At 48.3% G+C, this 20152-nt stretch overlaps 1 protein-coding gene across 1 annotated transcript in view; it reads left to right on the forward strand.

Moving 5' to 3' along the window:
* Positions 1 to 20152, forward strand: part of SLC25A12 (solute carrier family 25 member 12) — a 65521-nt gene that overhangs the window by 38461 nt on the left and 6908 nt on the right. Inside the window, exons 10-13 of the mRNA XM_044418387.1 lie at positions 2050 to 2134; positions 3905 to 4063; positions 9988 to 10040; positions 10341 to 10421. Coding sequence (XP_044274322.1) covers positions 2050 to 2134; positions 3905 to 4063; positions 9988 to 10040; positions 10341 to 10421 — 378 coding nt within the window. The remainder of the gene's footprint in view (positions 1 to 2049; positions 2135 to 3904; positions 4064 to 9987; positions 10041 to 10340; positions 10422 to 20152) is intronic.

Genomic DNA, 20152 nt, shown 5'->3' on the forward strand with positions numbered 1-20152 from the left:
CAGGCAGCAGGAGCTTTGTATGGGGAGCCATCCCGACAGCTCGAATGAATGCTCAACTTTTTATTACTGTACCCTTTCTGCCTGTTTAGCAAAAATAAAAGAGTGGAAGCTGGTCTTTCAATCATACTTGCTGCTGATATTATCACTGAAGGATTTTCTTTGTCTAGCTGCTAAATATCTGTGTACAGTGGCTTCATGGAGAGATGCCAGTGACAGTAATTTTCTATTTATAAATATTCATGCTCTGAAAGCCATAGCATTAATTATACTAATTTACATATCCTATCTGAACACAGGCATACCGCAGGCTATAGTAAGCACGTCACAAAAAGGCTGAAAGTTATCTTTCCATTGCAAAGAAAGAGAAAGCCTGTGCAGGGTGAAATGTGGTTTTGTGTTCTTGAGGGTTAGGAGGAAGCTGAGGTGGCACATAACGCTAAACGGTGGTTGCGCATGGCGTGGGAGAGCCTCCTGCCTGAGTGCTCCCCCTCTTCCTCTAGCACAGCTGGAGAAGCTTTTCTGCCCATTTTGGCCTAAGCACGGCTGTTGTGCTAGCCAGGGCCACTGCCTGACTGAGGCCCGTGGGGCCCAGTGGCACTCCACCAGCCCCTGAGTGTCCACTGGTGCCACGGAATGGCTTTTCCTCCGCTTCACTGCCATGCAGGGGGTGATTTTCAAGGGAAGGAAGGATGAACCCTTCCCTCTCCACATGCTGCCACCCTCCAACCTCCACATCTCCCTGCATGGCAGTAAAACCCAAGGAATCAGTGTTTTTCATGGGTTTGGAATGATCTGAGACAGGATAAGGCTTTATTTTATCTGAGATTATTTGCATGAGAATTAATTGGCTTTACCTCCTGTGAACCCTCAGTCTCACTCTTTATATAAATCCACATAGGTGCGTTTAATGCAGATATGTTTTCTATGGGGTGCCCGGGCTGCAAATCTTTTAAATGGCTTTTTACACCGCCGGCAATATGCAAAGCAAGAGGAGCTGCAATGAAGTGGTTGGATGCCAGGCTACATGGTGTTTAATATGGATGGAAGTGGAAGCTTTTGATCTCCTCTTCCACTGCTGTTCTGGAGGAGGCGAGAGGAGAGTAGGCATGATTCCCAGGCTGGTGCAGCTCACCTTTGCAATGGTGGTTTAGGGTTATGTGTGAATGCAGCCGGGGAAGGTAATGGAAAAAGAAAGGGCTTCACATGTGGTTTTCTGCTCAACCTGCCCCGGGATGTGGGCGAGATGCTGGTCAGTCCTTGGAAAGAAGTCCCGTGGTGTCCCATGGCATTTCACCCCTAGTCATCGCATTTAAGGTTTGCAGCCCGCACGAAAAAGGTTTCAGTGGAGCACTAAACCCAGCATGGCCTTCATCATGGGACTGACCCTCCCTGAAGGTTTGCTTTTCTTTTGGCTGAGCAGCACTCGGGAGCAAGGTCTGGCTGTTTTGTCCCTACTGCAGCCCCAGTTTCGATCAGGTCCCCCAAAAAGAAAGAAAGTGTACTGGCCACGTGACTTCAGCCCTGAGATGGTGCTTCCCCTGCGTATTTGGGTGGCAGTGCTGTGGCCCCAGTCGGTGTCTAGGGTGTTGCAGGACATTTTGGATTCCCGTATCTGAGGTTGGAGACAACACTCCGATTTCAGAGCTGGGAATCAGAGCTTTGACCCTCTTCCACTTCACAGCTGGCTTGGGAAGACCCATGCTGACTGCTCTGTGAGCTCAGAAAAGCCACCTCAAGGAGGGGGGAAAGGGAAAGTTTGGCGGGCAGGGAGGAAAGCAGAGGCCAGGCAGGATATGAGCTATCCCGGCACCTCCCTGCCCAGCTTCCCTCCCCTTCCAAAATGCTCTGACTATACAAGTGAACAAGCTCAGAGCGTGTGGATGGCCAGAGGCCCCCTTTAGTTTTACCACAGTGGAATGCACAACTGACCCCGGTTCTTACACAGTCTTTGCACACCATTCTTTCTCCCCCCGCCCCGTGTCTTACTCTCCCTCCTCATCTCCCCTTCCCCACTGCCTGCTCTGTCCCTTTTCTCTTCGTCTTTCACAGCAATCTTACGGTGATCTGGGCAGACCGATCTGGCTCCAGGTAGCTGAGTCGGCTTACAGGTTCACTCTGGGCTCAATTGCTGGAGGTGAGTGACATGTCTCTGTGCGCCGTTTCCTAGTCGGGGTCGCTGTAATCGTATCTGGCTGCGCTGGCTGCAGATCAGCTAAGATGCAGCTCATTGTCCCCCAAGGTATGGACCACGGGGCTCTGAAGAGAGCGCCTTATTGTTACTTTAGAAAAAAGCAAGACCCCAAACTATGATCAGAGGTCCTGTCCGAATGAGACTTCGGCACCACTGGCTCCAGGCTGTCTTCAAAGCAAAGCTTGCACAACGGCATAAAGAGACTTCTCAGACGCAGTCTTGGCCCCTCTTTTAATCAGACTTGATGGGATTGATACCGAAAACAAAAGTGAAAGGAGGCTCAGGAAAAATATGAGTTCTTAAAGATATCAGTTATCATTGCGTTTCCCATTTACCCCTGAAAGGGAACCCAGTAAGAGTCTGCAATGGACACCTGCGTGCACCATGCACTCATGCCTTTAGTAGTCCTGTTCCAGGGAGGTAAAGTTCAGGGTCAGTGCCAGGTCCAGGGTTCTGCAGAAGTCTGTACCCCTTTCCCCAACCTCCTGTCATTGGTGGCTTCCTAGATTTTGCATGGTTTTATTCCCTTCTAAAGGGTTGAAATGTTTCACCTAAGGCTTAGTTCCCAGGAGCAGGAGCCGCAAGCCAAAATATGCTGATACTTGGGGAGGGGGGAATACCCAATTTGTCTTCAGACCCATCCCACCCATCAGTGTCATTCAGTTCTGAGCTGAATCCTTTCCCTCTTTTTCCCAATGCATGGATGGTTTGTGGTAGGACTGGAAGGAGAATTAAAGATGTGCCTCTGCAGCTAAGTGAGCCTTTGGGAAAAGATGGTGTTGTCAGTAGTCAAGGCTAGGGTCCAGTTCCCTCTGTCTCCAAAACTTTTGAGATCTCGAAGAATATCAGCCAGCCGTTAGGCTGATCGGCTTGTTGACCAGTCATTACTTAGGCCTTCGGTGCTGCAGCCATCTAGGATTATGGGTGAGAAAGTTGGGTGGGAGCGGAGGCTGGTCCGGCATCCTTCAGTTTTGGCTGCCCAGACCCCATGTTCACTCGGCCCCCCATCAGGCTTCCTTCTCTCTCCTGGTTTGTATCAGCCTTTCCCAAGTGGCATGTTGGATGACAGGTCCTGGTGTGGCCACTTGAACAGCAACTTCTGTTGCCCCTGCCCTGCCAGGGACCCAGCATGGCCACTCAGCAGGGCAGGTGGGGAAGGCTGCCATGACACCGCTCACGAGCGTTGCAGTCGGTGTCCTGTCTGCTGGGGCCACGGTGCCCTGTGCCCACGGTGAGAAGCTGGAGTATGAATGCCTCTCATGACTGCCCTCTATCCAGACACTGCAATCAACCTCTGAGGCCTTCCTCTGACTGCCACCTCCCAGGGAGGTTCAGCTGGTGGCGACAAGGAAGAGGGCCTTCTCGGTGGTGGCCCCCCAGTTCGGGAACAAGCTCCCCATGAGGTCTCCTGACATCAACTCTGCTCTCCTTTTGGTGCCCGATTAAGACTGCCCTCTGTGCCAAGGGATTTAACAGATCCAAGTAGCTCATTGGGGGTATGGCAGCCATTTAACAGGTGTCATCGTATCAACCTCTTTTAAGTATTAAATTATTAAATTCAGGTTTAAATTTGGTTTTAGATTTTTGTAGTGAGATTATGATGTTTATTGTTACTTGTATGTCATGTCGTGCTTTATGAATTGCCACATACCTCCCAGAGAGCTTCAGCTATTGGGTAGTATGGAAATACAATGAATACATGTTTGTTTACAGCTGTCGGAGCCACTGCTGTGTACCCAATCGATCTGGTGAAGACACGGATGCAGAACCAGCGTTCCTCTGGGTCAGTTGTGGGAGAGCTGATGTACAAAAACAGCTTTGACTGTTTTAAGAAAGTCTTGCGGTATGAAGGCTTTTTTGGCCTTTACAGAGGTATGTGAATGAGAGGCATGCTCTGAATACATCATCAACTACTCTGCGATGGTGCGGTCTTAAGCGCATCAATATGTTCTTGTATTTATTTGCCTTTTGCATTGAAATCCCTCTTTTCTTTCAAGCAGCTCAAGGTGATGTACATTAATTAATCCATTTTATCTTCACAGCAACCCTGTGAGGTAGGTTAGGCTGAGAACCAGAGCCGCCCCAAGGCTTTATTGCGATGGGGTGGCATAGAAATGTTTTAAATAAATGAATAAATAAACCAGTGTCTGACCCAAATTCATGCACTGAGCTGCATAGAAAAGTGGGGATTAGAGCCCAAAGCTTTCAAGTCCCAGTCCAACTTTTTAATCACTACCCCTCTCCCTTGCTCCCTGTCTCTCACTCGTGTACCCTGAGCCAATAGGGTGTGTGCAGATTCACTCCATCCTTCGCTGGAGAGGGGACCCATTTGGTTCAGGGGAGGCTCAGCACCTTTGTTTGAACTTTTGCTCCCAGGTTGGAGTGTAGCAGCCTGCACTGTCCATTTCAAGGGACCTCCGCTTCTTTGACAATGTTCAACTTGATGGGCCTTCCTCAGGCTGGTTATAGCCCCGGAGGAATTACATCTCCCATCTTTATCTGTGTTATATTTTGCTGGGCTTGGACAGGAAGACATTTTCTGTCCTTAGGAATTGTCAGTATGTCTGTGTTTGAGCATCCCCAGTTTTGTGGTTACGGTAACGACACAAGCAAACTCTTTGATGTCCGAGGCCTGTGTGCATGTTTATGTGTGTGTTGGGGTTTGTTCCGGCTTTCATTTTTGCTAATAAAACTATATAAACTCTGCAAATGGTATATGCTGATGTACTGTGTGTATGTAGAAACTGATTAGCTACCAACTGTTGTGCTCTGCTTCCGTACCCCCACAACACACCCATCAGCACTCCTTCCATGCACAATACTGCCGAACCTTTTAAGAGTACAATCCTATGCACACTGAATCAGAAGAAAGGCCCAATATTCTCAGCCACCTTGGCTGGCTGGGCGATGCTGGAAGTTGTAGCTCCCTTTTCTTTCTAAATATGCAAAGGATTGTGCTCTAAGATGTGGGGGGAAATCATATTCCTAGGAAATGTCTCCCTAGGAAAGCTCCCTAGGAAATGTCTCTAGAAAAAGCTCTGAATTAGAAGCCTTGGCGGAGCACTGCTGAATGTCAAGAGTCAATTCGTACTTTGATGCTCGAGAGCAAAAAGCACCTGAATTTAACATACACCGAACTGGCCAGCGTTCTTTGCAATGAAGGAAACAGCAGTCATGCTGCATCACACCAAAGGCCTCTCGGTATCCATTCTGGGCAATATTCAGTGCTGCCACAATGCTGGGGTCAGTGATCTCTGGAGCAACTTCGTTGACATATGTCTGGCGGAGGGGAAAGGCGATGGAATTGCACTTGACCCGCACTGCTGGAATCTGGTGGCCAGCCACCTCTTTTCCCCTTTACCTAACAAGCATGGGTCTAAGCGCGCATGTCGGTGCTGGCGCCAGCCAAGCAGCTGCCCCTGGGAAGCCCACAGTCCGGGCACGTGAGTGCAAAGGTGCCCTCCTGCTTGTGTTCCACAGCAACCGATGCACACGGAACCAGGGGCCTGCGTTCAACAAAGTGAGCTCGTCTGCTTTTGTATGGCATGAGTTTAGCAAAGTGAATGTGAATCTGCTCCAAGAAGGAATAAAGTTCAGATTTCTGCCTGTCAGGGTTTAAATGGATCAAGCCCAGACACCACCTGGCCCACAGAGGCTGGTCAGACGCCTCTGGGGAGCCCAGAGTTCAGCTTCACCACATTGATGTTCCCGGTCACTGGTATGAAGCTGCTTGGTGGGAGGTTTAGGACAGGACTTCTCACACTGTACAGTTAAGCTATGGGATTTACAGCCATAGGTGGTGGCCATCAGTGAGGATGGCTTTAAAAGTGCATTGGACAGATTCATGGAGGAAGGGGAGGAGGAGGAGCAGCCACCTGTTATTGGCCACTAGCTGTGTGGACCCTGTGCTCGCTCCTCTACCAGAGGTGGCCTGCCTGCATGCACCTGTTGCTGAGGGTCTGGGCAGGAGGCGGTCTTGCACCCATCCTGTTGGCAGCTGCTTCGCCACCATGTGTATGGCGTGCTGGACTCTTGGGTCTGATCCAGCAATGCTTTTCTTGTGCTCTTATGTTCATAGTACCTGTGAACCAGGAAGTTGCATGTAGCCACCATGATTAGCAGCCATTGATTAGGTATGTTTGCGTCTGCGCACACATGGCTATGTGCTGCTTTTAAGTGTGTATTAATGACTGTGGGTGTGTGCCTCCAGGTGTTATTGTCTGTTAGTTCCCTTAGCTGTAGGCACCACTGTGCTAAATACTCTTTTTAACAGGGGATCAGAGATATCGGCTGGGAGAGCAGCATTTCTTTTTTGTTGCTGCTGCCAGCTGCCCTTTGTGTGTTAATAACTACCTTTCCCTATCATAATAACTCCGTTAAGCCTCAGACAAAAAGGAGCACATTGAAAGAAACCAAGCCACGGTATACATTAGCAGCAGATCCTTTTTGTGCGTGACAGTACACATTTATTTTGGGTTTCTTGGGAGAATAGAATGGGCACAGAAGGTAAATCTCACATTTCTTTTAGGAATGGTACATTTCTTGTGTGTCGCCTGCAAGGCTAATGCAAGCCTGTGGAAAGCTCCAGGGTTCTTCCTGTTGTTGGAAATGGTTTAGTGGCATGGAATTGGTCTGCTAGGCCAGCAATTGGCTTGCAGACTGATTTAGCTTTGTCTCCATTCAAACCACAGTGGGATGAATCAGCGGTTTATTACAATCCAGTCAGCTTTCAGTTGGGCCAAGGAGCAGGTGAGGAGACAGGTAACCCATGCACAAAAGGCTTTGTCTAAAGCCAAGTGAGTTAAGGCTGCCCTCTGCTGATCTGTTTTCTTAAACTGGTCTTACTGTAGGGTTGGAAAGGAGCTTCTTGGGTTATTGAATTTAGTCCCCTGACAGAAATAGGAAACCTGCTCATGGTTGACCTTGGCAAAGGGCTAATGGATCTGCTGCTGGAAAGGACACCAAGAAGTCCTCCAAAACATCTCCAAGGATTCATTAATCCTAACCAAATCTGATCAGATGCTTTCATTAATCTGCTCCTAACTGTTTTAATTGTGTTCTGTGTCAGGGACAGGCAAGCAGGCAGCCTCCTGCTCTCTCGGACACCCATGAGGCCCTGTCAGCATGGGAAGTATTTAAGGGGTTACGGAAGTTTAGAGCCCCATCTGGAGGGTTCCAGATTACCTGCTCCAGCTTTCCTTCAAAGATAAAGCATGAGCAATTCTGGTCATTCAGAGAAGTTGAGGGGTGGGCAGGGCCAGGACAGGAGACCCTCCTGTGCTTCAAGCTTCCTGTGTCTCAGCTTCTTCTTCATGGTCTCTGTGTATCGCATGCATCAGCTTTTCACCTGTGCAGAGCCTTGAACTGGTGAAAGTTCTACTACAGAAATGCTGAAGAAGTAAGGAAACAGGAAGCACAAGGGCAGGATGGCATGTTTTGCTTGATGTGCTTTTACAAATGTTTATGTTGAAGCCAAATCAGCCACACAGAGCCCCTGTCTGGATCAGGGCTCCACACAGCTGCTTTTGCTGCAACCGAAAAGCAATCAGCTTGAGCACACTTTAAAGCAGGCTTGATGTGATGTGAAGGTTGGCCCTGAGAGGCTAAGGCTGCTGAGTGAGATCACCCTGTTTAATGGAAAGCTTTAAAAAGAGGCTCCATTTTGTCTGACAAAGTCATCTCCAGTGAGTTAAATTAATAGTTCAGTAACAGTTTTGACTGAGGGACAAAACAAACAATCCTTCAAACAACTTGTCTAGTAACTATGCCAGCTTTTCGTTTTTGTCTAGAACGAGCATGGGGCCCTCTGATCGAGGTCTTGAAACCCTGTGCTGGGGTCCCAGTTCAGGTTGTGGACTTTACAGCTACCCCAGAGTGAACATGGTTAGAAGAGAGAAGACACGTTGTCTCTTGGTGCCCTTATGCTCGCTGTTCCAGCCTCACCTGCCCTCATCTGTGTGCGCTGCACCCTAGTGCTGTGAATCATTGGCAGAAATTAGCAAACGGGTTCAGTGAGTCTACGAGGGAGTTTATTGTTAGATTGTCTGGGTCAACTTGACAGGGCTATAGCTGCAAAGAGCCTGCACGGATTCAGTGGACAGAGCATAGGATAGGTCTGTGGGGCAGAAGTCCAGAGCCCCCGTCCCTGGCATTGACAGCGGGAGTGCCCCCAACAGAATAACGAGATCAGAGAGTAAGACCTTTATGTCCTGATCCTGAAATTATCACATAGCAGCACTGGCCTCCCCTGCTCCCATCCTCGCACCATAGGGTATTCCAGGCCCCTTCCCACAATGCCCTTCTTCATTTAAACAGTGAGCCCTGAGCAAAATGTAGCCCACATACATACAGAAGTGGGAGGGGAGATGTGCAGACAGCCTTTCCCCTTGCTGGGTAGGAAGCCAGTCAGCTCCAGTCTCTCAGCATTCTGGCCAGGGTCCTCCGAAGCAGGATGGCGGAGGATGTCCATTGCAACACATGCCCCTCCTTTTGACATTTTATTCAAATGAGTCCATTATATGACAAATATTCGACCACATGCTTACATCCGTGCCATTACACATTGACTTTTGACAGCCTTTGTTAGTCTATGCCTACGTTACACTCAAAGGAAGCGTTACTGATCTCACAAACTGTCAATGGGATGCTTTAAAAAAACTTTGCATGTTAGTTGCTTCATGTTGTGCACGCTGAGAACTCTAGTGACTTTGCCTTGTAACCAAGCACTAACTTTCCCCTCAGCGCTTACACGTCTGTCTCCACTTTAATGATGTGAGTAATGATGTAGACAATGGCTTATGTTTTAGAAGTGACAGTCTCTTAGGTAGCAATAGAATTATATATGTAGTTGTGGATAGTATTGAGTGTCTCCTGAGAATTGCATATGGAAGAAAATGCTCAGAAGGGGATTTTTATGGGCCCCTCTGACCTCTTGCAGGCCCAGCTGTTCCCAAAGGGCCAGTCTGGAGGGTTGTGAGATCTCCTGAACGGGGTGGAGAAGGCTTTTCCCAGTACCAGGTAGAGAAACCTCATGTGAGCAGCCCCCCACCTAGTTTTGGGTGATGTTTCCAGCCCCTTTCCTGTGACTTACTTTCCCCAGAGACTGCAGGGGGAAGCAGGGAACCACACAGATCGCTTTCCGCAATTTTGCCTCTGTTCTCTGTTAGCATGTTAGCAAGCCCTGTTGTCTTTGCCTTATGAATTAGATTACTGTCGAAAGTGGCATTGCCTGGCTGAGTACATAATAACATTTCACTTGAGCATCTGCAGAGCTCAGTACAATTCCTGGCCTTCTCAATTTTGTTTCTAAGCAGTCGTTACGCAAAAAAAAGAGAAAATGACATGATTTGGTTGGCAACGAAAGAAGCTTCCTAGTGGCTGATTGTTGATTGATCAAATCAACAAGGAGCATCATGTGGCAAAAAGGGAACCACGCTGTGCACTCTGAGCCTGCTGCAAGAACTCTTCGGGAGTAACTACAGCTGATTTCAAAGCATGGCAGGGAGCAGAGGCTAGGCCAAGAGATGTACAAAACTGTGGTGAGAACAAGTCCTTGTCTTAACAGGCCTGTCTCTACACCCAGCAGCAGAAAACCTGAAATGCTTGGTGGGACAGGGCTTACTGAGCATGTAGCGTTGCAGTTGGGTCCACGGGAAGAAATGATGTTGTTGTCAAAGGCAATCTTTGCAGCAGGAGTAGGTGGATTAAGCTATTTCAGAGTGAAAAGCCTACATTTTGTACTACTTGCTTGTGTGTGCATGCATACTTATTGTGATAAATCAATTCTATTTATCTAGGGTTACTTCCACAACTCATTGGTGTTGCTCCAGAAAAAGCCATAAAACTTACGGTAAGTATCTTAGGTTGGCACTTCTTTCACACCTTTGTTTTGAAGGATTTGCAGTGCAAGCACAGCTGTGTCTGCTCACAAGTAAGCCCTGGTGCGGTCAGTGAGCCTTACTGTCTGGTAAGCTGTTGTATAAGACCACTGCTTTAAAATGTACAAATGGTTACCGGGTGATGGCTGCCCTGCAGGAATTGCCGCTCTCTGGCTTGTTTCTTTCCAGATCTCCTGCATGTACTTAATCAAGGTGTGCATTGAGAAGCATGGGCAGTGGCACAGTGGTATTAATTTATGTTTTTGTACTAGGTCAATGACTTTGTCAGAGACAAATTCACACAGAGAGACGGTTCCATTGCCCTGTTTGCGGAGATCCTTGCGGGAGGCTGCGTAAGTAGTCTTGCTGTGGTCGGGAAAGTGCCTTTGCGCCGTGTATCTCCATTAGCATGACAGCCAACATACCGTAATTCCTAGCTGTGTCGCAGAAAGAGCTGCCACAATTTCGAGGCAGCAGTGCGGCTCGTCCTTTCTATTGACACTATCGTTAATAGTGGGCTGCTCCAGCAAGTAGGTTACTGCAAAGCAGGTCATTCCTTTACAGTACTGTTAGCGACACAAACCTGTTGTTTGTTTCCACGGAGCGGCCTTGGTTGTAAATACTGGCTGGCCAGTGCTGGGGGGAAAAAATAAAAGCAGAAGAAACAGCTGGGGCAAGGGGTGGAGGTGCTTCTGTACCTATCCACTGTTTTTCCTGCAAAAATGTTGCTTTTGGCTGGAAGTAGATGAGCCGAAGGATCACCTGCTTGACAAAACAAAGCATCCACTCGCACAGAATGTTTCCGGTTTTTCCCATTAGGACACTGATTTAGTAGCAACAGAGATGCAAGGGGTGTGCTAGTGAAACTTAATTTGTGATTTCCATGGGTGCGGGGGGGGGGGGGTTCAGCAGGCACTTAACTTTGCCCCACTGAAGGGGGGGGACTTGACAGTGTTCCACATTGGTTGCTTGGGCGCCTGGGCCGTGGAATTCAGGCGAGGTGTGCCAACGGGCTGGGATAGTCCTACTGGCATTCAGGGCATTTCTGAAATGGGGGTTGAATTATTTGGAAGGTTTGTGTTTTCCAATCCAGTTTGTGGGATTACGCCACCTTTGCTTCCTTGGCTAGAACATGTGGTGGGGCAAGTTACTAAAGCGGTGGGGGCAGCTAGGAGAGGTCCGGGGGCTCCTTTTGTCCCTTGAGCCCCATGCCTCACATGGCGTGCCCGAATGAAATAATTTTTAAAAGGATCCATTGTGCTAAGCAGCCTCATGGCGGGCAAGTTCAGCCTCCCTCTCTTTCCTGTTTTAGAACCTCATAGTCACACTGCTTTGTTTTTAGCCACTTCACTCCCTCCAAAGGGCGGGGGTGCACTCCAGCCCCCATCGTCCTGTCTCACTGCCTTGTGCAGCGCCGGTGAGGCGCTCTGCAGGCGACTTCCCAGCGTGGCTTCCCTCATCACCACAGTGAAACCACGGACTAGGCCACGTGTGGCGGCTCTGTCCCCGCAGGCTCCTTTGCGAGGGACTGGGGCTTTCTCAGGGCCTTGGCCGGGGAGCCCTAATAACTTCCAGTCGAGGAGGCCGAGTGAAAATCGCTTCAGTTTGTCACCAGGACCTTGGGCAATGAGGCTGCTGACCTCTGCAAACTCTGAATTCTCTGAGACGGCCCTGGAGTGACGCTCCTCCGGGCTCCCCCTGATTAGGACTGGCAGCCCCGTGGACACCTCAGCTTTCACCTGTCAGCACGCAAATCTACATTTAGGGAGCGTAACAGGCAAGCACGTTATAGCTGTACCCCAGAGAGGAACTAATCTTGTTCTTGAAGGCCCATTAGAAGTTGCTACAGTGTATGTAAGAAACCCTTCAAGCCTGCAAATAAATGTAAGTCAAAAGCCTGACACATCTGCTAACTTTCCCCCCTAATAAGGCCGCTATAGACTGCTGGGGCCTGCTGTGATTTCATAAGGAAACCTGTACTGTCTAGAGCGGCGTAATTTTTATGAAAATATATGCACATTTCAAATTGGACTGGGTTCCTATTTTTAAAGACGTGCTTGAGGATGTTTTCAGGTATGCATTCATTAGGATATCCCTCCCCCACACCCCCACTGTGACATGTGTTCAGTCAAGAATGTTAGCAATTTCTGTTTTGGTAATGGAATTGGATAATCAAGGTTACTAACTTAATAGTCTTTTGTACCAAAATATGTTTCACGCATAGCAAAGCCCGTATTAAACACTCTCTCCATCTTTTCCCAAAGTGTTCTAGACCAGAATGTAGTAATTGCCACCCCGAAAATGTTTCCAGGCAAGGCGTGGAAGGCAGTTCTGTTGCAGAATCCCGTGTCCTTTGCACTCAGTCCCTGGGACAAAAATGCCACACCAGAATTCTGCAACAGCCTGGTTTAATGTTCACAAGGAGGCATGCCGGTTCCTGTTGCCTGGTTGCTCTCACTTGGCTCTTCTTGCAGCTGCATAGAGATCTTATTAAATGATGTTATTCCAGGGACTCTGGCTTTGGTCAAACTACACATTGTGGCTGGGAATCCTTCTGGAGTGAGTACCTTGGGAGTAGGTGCTCGTGACTCCTGGGAGAGTGGATTACCTTGCTGCCGGGACCAAAGTTTTATGAACCAGCACCCACAGGAAACTCTGGTATTATGAGCCCAAAAGCCCAGACTGGAGTTGTGCTTCCCATTGGTACCATCTAAGCCTCTCCAGTTTGCCTTACTAGCTGAGCTTCCCCCGCACCAAGGAGGCTTGGTGTCCTGGCTGTCCAGTCTTGATCCTGTAGCCACCAGCCATCATGGCACCCTGTCAGTGTTGCCCTCCATTGCTCCTCACTGGGACTGCCAGCCAGTTCCCGTCCCCCAATCCTTGGCTCTGTCCAGTGCTCCGTTACACCACTCTGGCAATCTTAGTTTCAGGTGCAGGTCCCAGTTCTGACAGCTGCCCCAGTCTTGACTGCTTCAACTCTTGCCACGCACCCCAGTATTGATGATCCGTGTGTAAACCTGGGCGCAGCGATCAGTGTGGCTCCGCTCTCCTGGGCTCAGCCACTCGCCCACCACAGCTTCCGCTCGAGTGGCGACACGGAGCATTTACAGCACTGTGAGCATTCAGATCCCAGTGAACCTTCCAGCTGCCCAGTGATGTGTGCCAGTCATGCCCGTGTTGCAGGCATGTGTTCTGAGACCAAGAGGTCCAAAGCCACCAGGCTGAAGCGAGACTTGAACCAGAGATGTCCCAGCTGACGTTTCACCACTGTACGGTCTGCTGTGTGCAAATGTTCTCAGAAGTAAGGCCCACCATGTTTAATGTGCTTTATTGCAGTTGGTTACATGGTACCACTGGAGAAGAGGAGTTGGGGGGATGGGGTCTCATACCGCATCAGAAATACCTGCACCAGTTCCTGGAGGGAGGGAGGGGTATCTGCATATAAATGTATGCATAAGTTTATTTAACAAATACAGAAAAAGCTTTTCTTGCAGTCTTGTTTTTGTTAGCTTCAAAAATATATCACAGCTCTAATTCTGCAAGATTCATGACAATCAGTTTGCCCCAAGACTTCCTGTGTATCTGCATTTAAATTGCTCAGGATTGGCTCAGACAGTTCACATCCTGGGCTCCACAAATCTTTGAGCAGGGTTGTGTTGCTGTGACAGACATGCAAAGGGCAAATTTTTAAGGCATAAAGTGAACGCAAAGTGCAAAGTGCTTTTTCTGAAGTGCAAAGTGCTTCTCCAGACAGATGGCACTTTAGCTGCAAACTTTCCACTAGTTAATATCTGGCCATTGCAAACAGCCAGCATTCCGCTTGATTCTGTCCTTCAGTGGCTTTACACCAGCTTCCTTTGTAGCTTCTCCAAAATGGTCCTCTACTTGAGGGGGCGTTTAATGTGTGTTTGTGTGAAAGTGTCACCAAACAAAGCTGGGACTCTGTTGGAGGAAGGTAAGTCCCTAAATGCCTCACCGAGCAACCTAAGTTAAAGGATGTTTTCGGTGTGGGGAGAAGTTTTGGTCCAGGCTGTGTCTGTTCCTTGCAAGAGGAAGTCGAGTGGAGCTGGGAGTGGGCGCCTCCCGCTCCCCGTTTGTGGCTTGTGCCTCACGGGTGGAATCGGAAAGGGCAAGAGGTCTCCTGTTCCAGGGTCATTTGTGCATTTCCTTCAGCCTCTGGCATGTCAGGAGGTGTTTGTAGCGGGATCGGAGACGGCATCTCTTCTCTCATAACCTTTGCTGTCAACTTTCCTTTTTTTTATTTGTTCCTCATGGAGATTTTATTTTACATGACATTAAGGTTAAATAGGGAGCTTGGATTGTTCATACTCCTGATCTGTATGAATAACCTCCATTCAGAATTGAATTTGTCATGTGTTGCTTTCAAAGGTGCCTGCCCTGATTTAGGAACCCTTTTCCGTGTGCAAAAAGTTGGGTTTGTATTGGCGGCATTGTCTGAACATCCTATTTGAATGAGGCCGTTGTTTATAGTCCAGCCTGAGCGAATGCCCTCGGAGTGTCTGCGCAGCTTCCTTTCTTTCTCACAGCTCTCCATCCGCCCTGCTTGGGACTCTAGTTTCTTCCTGAATACAGGCCCTTTTCTAAAACCATTTTAAATGTCTGTGGGAAATTTATTCCATGACACCGTTGTGCGAAACACTCTACTCGGTGCAGCCTCAGCTACGCACATCTCTTAGTTACTTGATTGTCCCCTTGACAGCAGCGTTCACCTGTTTGGAGGGGGAGTAGGAGGAGTCCAAGTCCTTGCACACCTTTAGCTGATTTGTGTGTGTGCATGTACACAGTTTGCGTCTCAGTGTCATCAATGCACTGCTTCTGCTTAATGCGTGCCCATGTGTATGAGGGAGCCAGATCATGTGGTCTATTCTGGTAGTTGACAAACGGTATTGAGCTTTATTACAACGTCTGGATGGAGTTCATTCTTCCGTTCCATCCAACTTGTTACTGGAGTCATCGCCATAATAGCCCCACTCCTTCTTTTTCCATTGTGGAAGAGATGGAATATGTGTTGATCACTGAGATTTTGCTAAAAGGATCCTTGCAGCTATTAATATATAATCCACCATCACCACTAAATCTCTAGTGACCTGGTCTTTAATATCACTGAGGGTATAGTTGATGGGTTTGATGTAGCTTACAGCCTACAATTTCTTTGATGCTATTTCTTATCTTCTCCCAATATTTCTTAACCAAATTGCAAACTGGTGGATGCTGCAATATTGTAATATTGCAATTACAATTTTAAAACATTCAAAAAATGGAAAATTGAGAAGAATGTAAGCAGGTCAGGGAAGAACGATGCATAGCTGGAGGTGCTGCGACATTCACCTTGTGGAAGAAGCAGAGGCAAGAAGCCCTTCCTTGTCGGCAGAATGGAGTGATTGGCAAGAGTAGGAACTTCCAGAGCATCTACAGCTGGGCAGGTGGTTCCCTCCTGATCTCCCAGATTACAGGCTAGGATTACAACAGAGACACAAGCCTTGCAGAAATGTGCACTTATTTGCAAAAAACAAGCTACATTATGTAGACACTGTTGGATGAAATTTCAACAGTGTAATAAAACTTCTCTCACTATCAGGCAGTGGATGTAGGTTTTGTCAGGCAAAGCTTTCTTTGTCCTAAAATTCTATCCTTTTGGAGGCATTGCTGTTGAGAGTATATATTAAAAAACCTTTTAAATCACTTTGCAAAAAAGACATAGGAGAAGTTAATTAACTTCTTTTCTGTCAAGAACAGAAGTATTTATGGATCAGTATATTTTACTTTCTTTTCTAGGTTATTTTTGAGGAATTCTGATTTCTAAATATTAAATGTTTAGATCACCCAACCTAACCCTGCTCCAGCAGTTGATAAACAGTAGTGAACAAAGCAAATGTCCTGTATATGCATAACAAACAGGGAGCCATTCCCAACTACTTGTCTTGCAGAAGTGGATTTCTTTTCCTTTCATAAGGGTGTTTTTTCTGGCAGTGATTTCTACAAGAATAATCGAAGCCACTTAATGAGAGATCAATCTGTTTCACATCGATCTTCTTTTCTAATGGGATGTGAAGAAAAAATAGTTTTACTATTATTTTGTAAAATGCTTGTGTCAATGTGTTACCAGTTCCTTAGCTCAAAATAAGCCACGAACTGTATGGACATGCAGGTGTGTGCAGACGTGCGCACGCACACACCTACCTACCTCTGTGCACCACTTTCCTTCAGAAGAACAATGGATTTATGAAGGGGAAGCATCAGATGTCTGTGGACGTGCTAAATTCTGGACCAGCCCTCCTGATCCTTTAAGAATTCCGAGGCCATTCCACAGCAGCACCAACGGAAACTTTGGCAGGGCAGGTGGGACAGGATGGATTTCTTGCTGCCAAGCAGCTCCTCAGGTACAGGGGCGGCAGCAGGGCAGCCCAGCTGTTTCCGTTCCAGGAAAAAACAAGTTCATTTCTCCTTGGAATTTATTGGATCTTGCTTCTCTCCCCCCTACACCTCTAATTCCCATCCAGAAAACTTTCTGGAAGGGCTTCTTCTTCCCAGCTGCATTACCTGGGGAATAGTATTACATGGATCACATCTGAGTTACTTTAGCACTAGGAATGAAAATCTCCCTTTCTTCCAACCTAGAAAGGCCCAGAGAGGATTTCTGGACATCTCGGGTGAGGCTTATTAATTGCACTGACAATCATTCAATCATTTTCCTGTTTCGGAGAGGTTGCTGGAGAGAACCTGGGTTTCAGGTTGTTTCGATTATACTGCAGAATTTAATATTCTGGCTCTGTAAAAGCAGTTGATGCCTTTGCACTGTTTGGGGCCTTTTTGAAAAATCAAAGTAAAAATGTGTCTACGATTACATTATAGAATGAAAACTGAACTAGAAGGGTTTGATGCGTGCTGTGAGCTATCAAGAGTAATAATGTTGTTTCAGCCCAACATTTACCCCTAGACTTGCAATATTATGTTCCTGCCAGAGTCAGTTCCTGGAGTTTGGTGATGCAGGAAATTTATCCATTGGATTTTTTTGAGGTGGGGGTCCTCTTATGGATCGGCAAATGCTTAAATTACAGGAAACAGAGAGGAGGAATAAATAGACAGTTCTCACAATGGGAGGGTGTTCTATTGGGTTCTCTGAAGTTTCTGTATTGGTACTGGGTGCTTTTCAAATTGTTGGTAAGTGATCTAGATTTAGGGGCATGTGGCAAAATGGTCAGCTTTGCAGATGCTATGGATTTGTTTCAGGGTAATACGAACAAAAGGGGGCTGTGAGCAACTCCAGAAGCATTCCTCCAAATTCTTTCCCACTGTAAGAGCAGAAGTTGTTGTTCCAGCCAGGAGCCAAAGGCTGGGAAGACCTGCCATGCAACGCATTCCTGGAGAAGGGAGCGTGGCATTCAAGGGTCTCGGGGCTTCTGCAAGGCTGGGGTGACGAAGGCTCTGCTGGGGACGCCTCCCTGGGCCAGAGGACAGTGGCAGAGCTGTCCCCTCTGGCTAGGAGGGCCCTGAATAACACACAGCCAGGGAGCAGCCTGCGGCTCGTCCTCATCAGAAGCTTCTGCTGTGCACTGGGAGGCCTTGGGGCTGGCAGCACGGCCGAGGGCAAGCAGATGCATGTCATGGCTCCGTTGCCTCGGAGTGGTTCCAGAGGATTGCGGTTGCCCCGTCAGCTCTCACTCTGGAGGTGTCAGGATAATGCCATTGCACACAGCAGAGCGCCAGTGCATCTGTAGCTCCTCTGTGGCAGCTCCCTTATAAGCAAGGGCAATTGCATTTGGTTGCAGTTAGTTTACGGAAAAAGACCTGATCGAGAGATAAAATTGAGTGATGCATGGGGTGCAGCCAGTGCGCAGAGATTCCCTTGACCCGCCTGTTGTAATGCTCTGGCCTGGGGTCATCTAGTGAAGTTGGATGGCGGGAGAGGCAGAGCAGACAGAGCGAAGTAGTTCTCATAGCGAGCTGTGGTTGCAGAATGTGACCCCACAGAAAGTAGGACAGCTGCATGCAGCTGAGATAGCTTTGAAGGAAGATGAGACACATTCGCGGAGGATAAGGCTGCCAGTTGCTCTGCCTCTGTCAAAAGCAGGGAGCCCCTTGCAAGCCCAGGACCCAGCTCAGTTTCGGAGAAGCGCCTGGGAGCTGCATTCCAGTGGTGGCCTGGGGCAGAGTGGTGGTGCCGAGGACGAAGAAGGATGAGGCCAAACATGCAAGGTAGCCCAGCCCTTCCTGTTAGTAGCAAAGTCTTGGGAGAGTTATTTCAAGAGTTACAGTCCGCCTCCTGCCGTCTGAAGTGACAAGTCCCCAAGCTCTTGCACCCAAAGGTCAAAGCTACAGGCCGGCCCTTTCTATTGAAGGTGCCACGCTCTCGCCTCTGAGATGGACTCTTTGACAAGCTGAGCTGCGGCACTGAGATGGGAGAGGTGAAAAATATCTTCAGTGAAGCAGAAAAGTACTAACCACTTCTGGCCAGGTTTAGCACCACCCATTTTAAATTAACCAACCAGTTTAATTTTAGCGAAAGCAGAGGAGTATTTTGATAAAGTCCTGTGCTCTGCTCCGCAGTGACCCCCTGCACTTTGCCAGAGGTGGAGGGAACCTGTGGCGTTCCAAGGGAAAGTCTGAACATGCCACTTCCCAGTGCGTCTGTCTGCGTGCTTCTGGAGCAAAACCATCAGGCTGAACCTCCCTGTGAAATGTGAAATGCGGAATGCAGCTCTGTGAATGTCTTAGGTTAAAATGCGCAACTTGGAGAGAGGAGCTCATGCAGCAACATCCTGTGAGGGATGGCACTTCTGTTCTTCTAATGAAATATAAAACAACTTGACAGCTGCTAAATTTGTGTCATGCCCAGGCTGGAGAAATGGGTAATGCCTGTTTGTCGCCATCTGCATTCCCACCCACCCCCTGTTCTTTTTACGGAAACAGATGTGATGATGGAGGTGCACCCATTACTCACTCTTAAACCATGAATTTCCAGTTACAATGGTAAAAGCTCTCCTGTGCAAGCCTAAGAGCCTTGCCAGTTATTTGAAGTAACAGAAGCCCGTTTTCATGCTGCTCGCCTTTTACCACCACGCAGAACCCTTGAATGCAGAATCTTCAAATCCGACTGCCACCAGCCTGCCCTCCTGGCTTTCTGCTCCATTATCGTTGCACACGGTGCCGTACGGGGTGCTTTGTGATCCCTCAGATCAGATGCGGGGCCCTGGCGGCCCCTGGGTGTTGTTGGATCATAGCTCCGTTTGGCGCTAGCCCGCATTGCCTGAATGTAACCTGAAGGGCCTGGTCACACCTCGTCTTGGAAGCTAAGCAGGGTCAGGCCTGGTTGGAATCTGGATGGGGACTTCAGTGTCGTGAATCACCCAGAGAGCTTCGGCTGTGGGTGGTATAGAAATATAATGATAATAATTCATAATAATAATAATAATTGCTGACCGTGAGAGGTGCCAAGAGTTGTAGGCTGCTTGTGCCCCACCCCTGTCCAGGGGTGGTGTGTCCTCTTCCATCCTGAGGTGAGCTGCCTTCACGGAAGGGGGAAACGGCAAGGCCTTGGAATTTGCTGCAGGAGATTTGTGGGGAAATGAGACTTTTTCAGAAGGAGAGCCAGGGCAATCTCCCGGTTCTGTATCTTTCCCGCCCAGTTACCACTGCTGGGGTGAGCAGGAAACGGTCGTGGGCCTTTAAGAGCATTGCTGTTGAATTATCATGTTCTGCTGTTTGGATGAATGGTTCCTGTTCCGAAGTTGCTGTTCTGCAGCATCAAAAGCCAGCTCCCTCTTCTGCAGTGACTGGGTAGTCACAAGCCTGGCAGTTTAGTAGGTGAAACTACCCGTAGCAGTCAGAGAAGGTCCTTTCTGCTGGTCTTTGGGTGGTCTGGGGTGGAGGTCTGGGAGTGTGCCGGCCCCAGCATCCTTTAAGCCCCCTATGGCCAAACGGAAGACTTGTTTGATGATGTCGGCTGCGACACGCCCTCCCTCCTCTGCTGTCCCTGGTGCAGAAAAACAGAAATTCCACGATGAACATTTATGCATTTAAAACTACAGTACAAACTAGAAGCAAAATCCAGGGTGCAACGGAG

This window comes from Varanus komodoensis, unplaced genomic scaffold (assembly GCF_004798865.1).
Source record: "Varanus komodoensis strain SLA01 unplaced genomic scaffold, ASM479886v1 scaffold9, whole genome shotgun sequence".
In the NCBI taxonomy this organism is placed as follows: domain Eukaryota; kingdom Metazoa; phylum Chordata; class Lepidosauria; order Squamata; family Varanidae; genus Varanus; species Varanus komodoensis.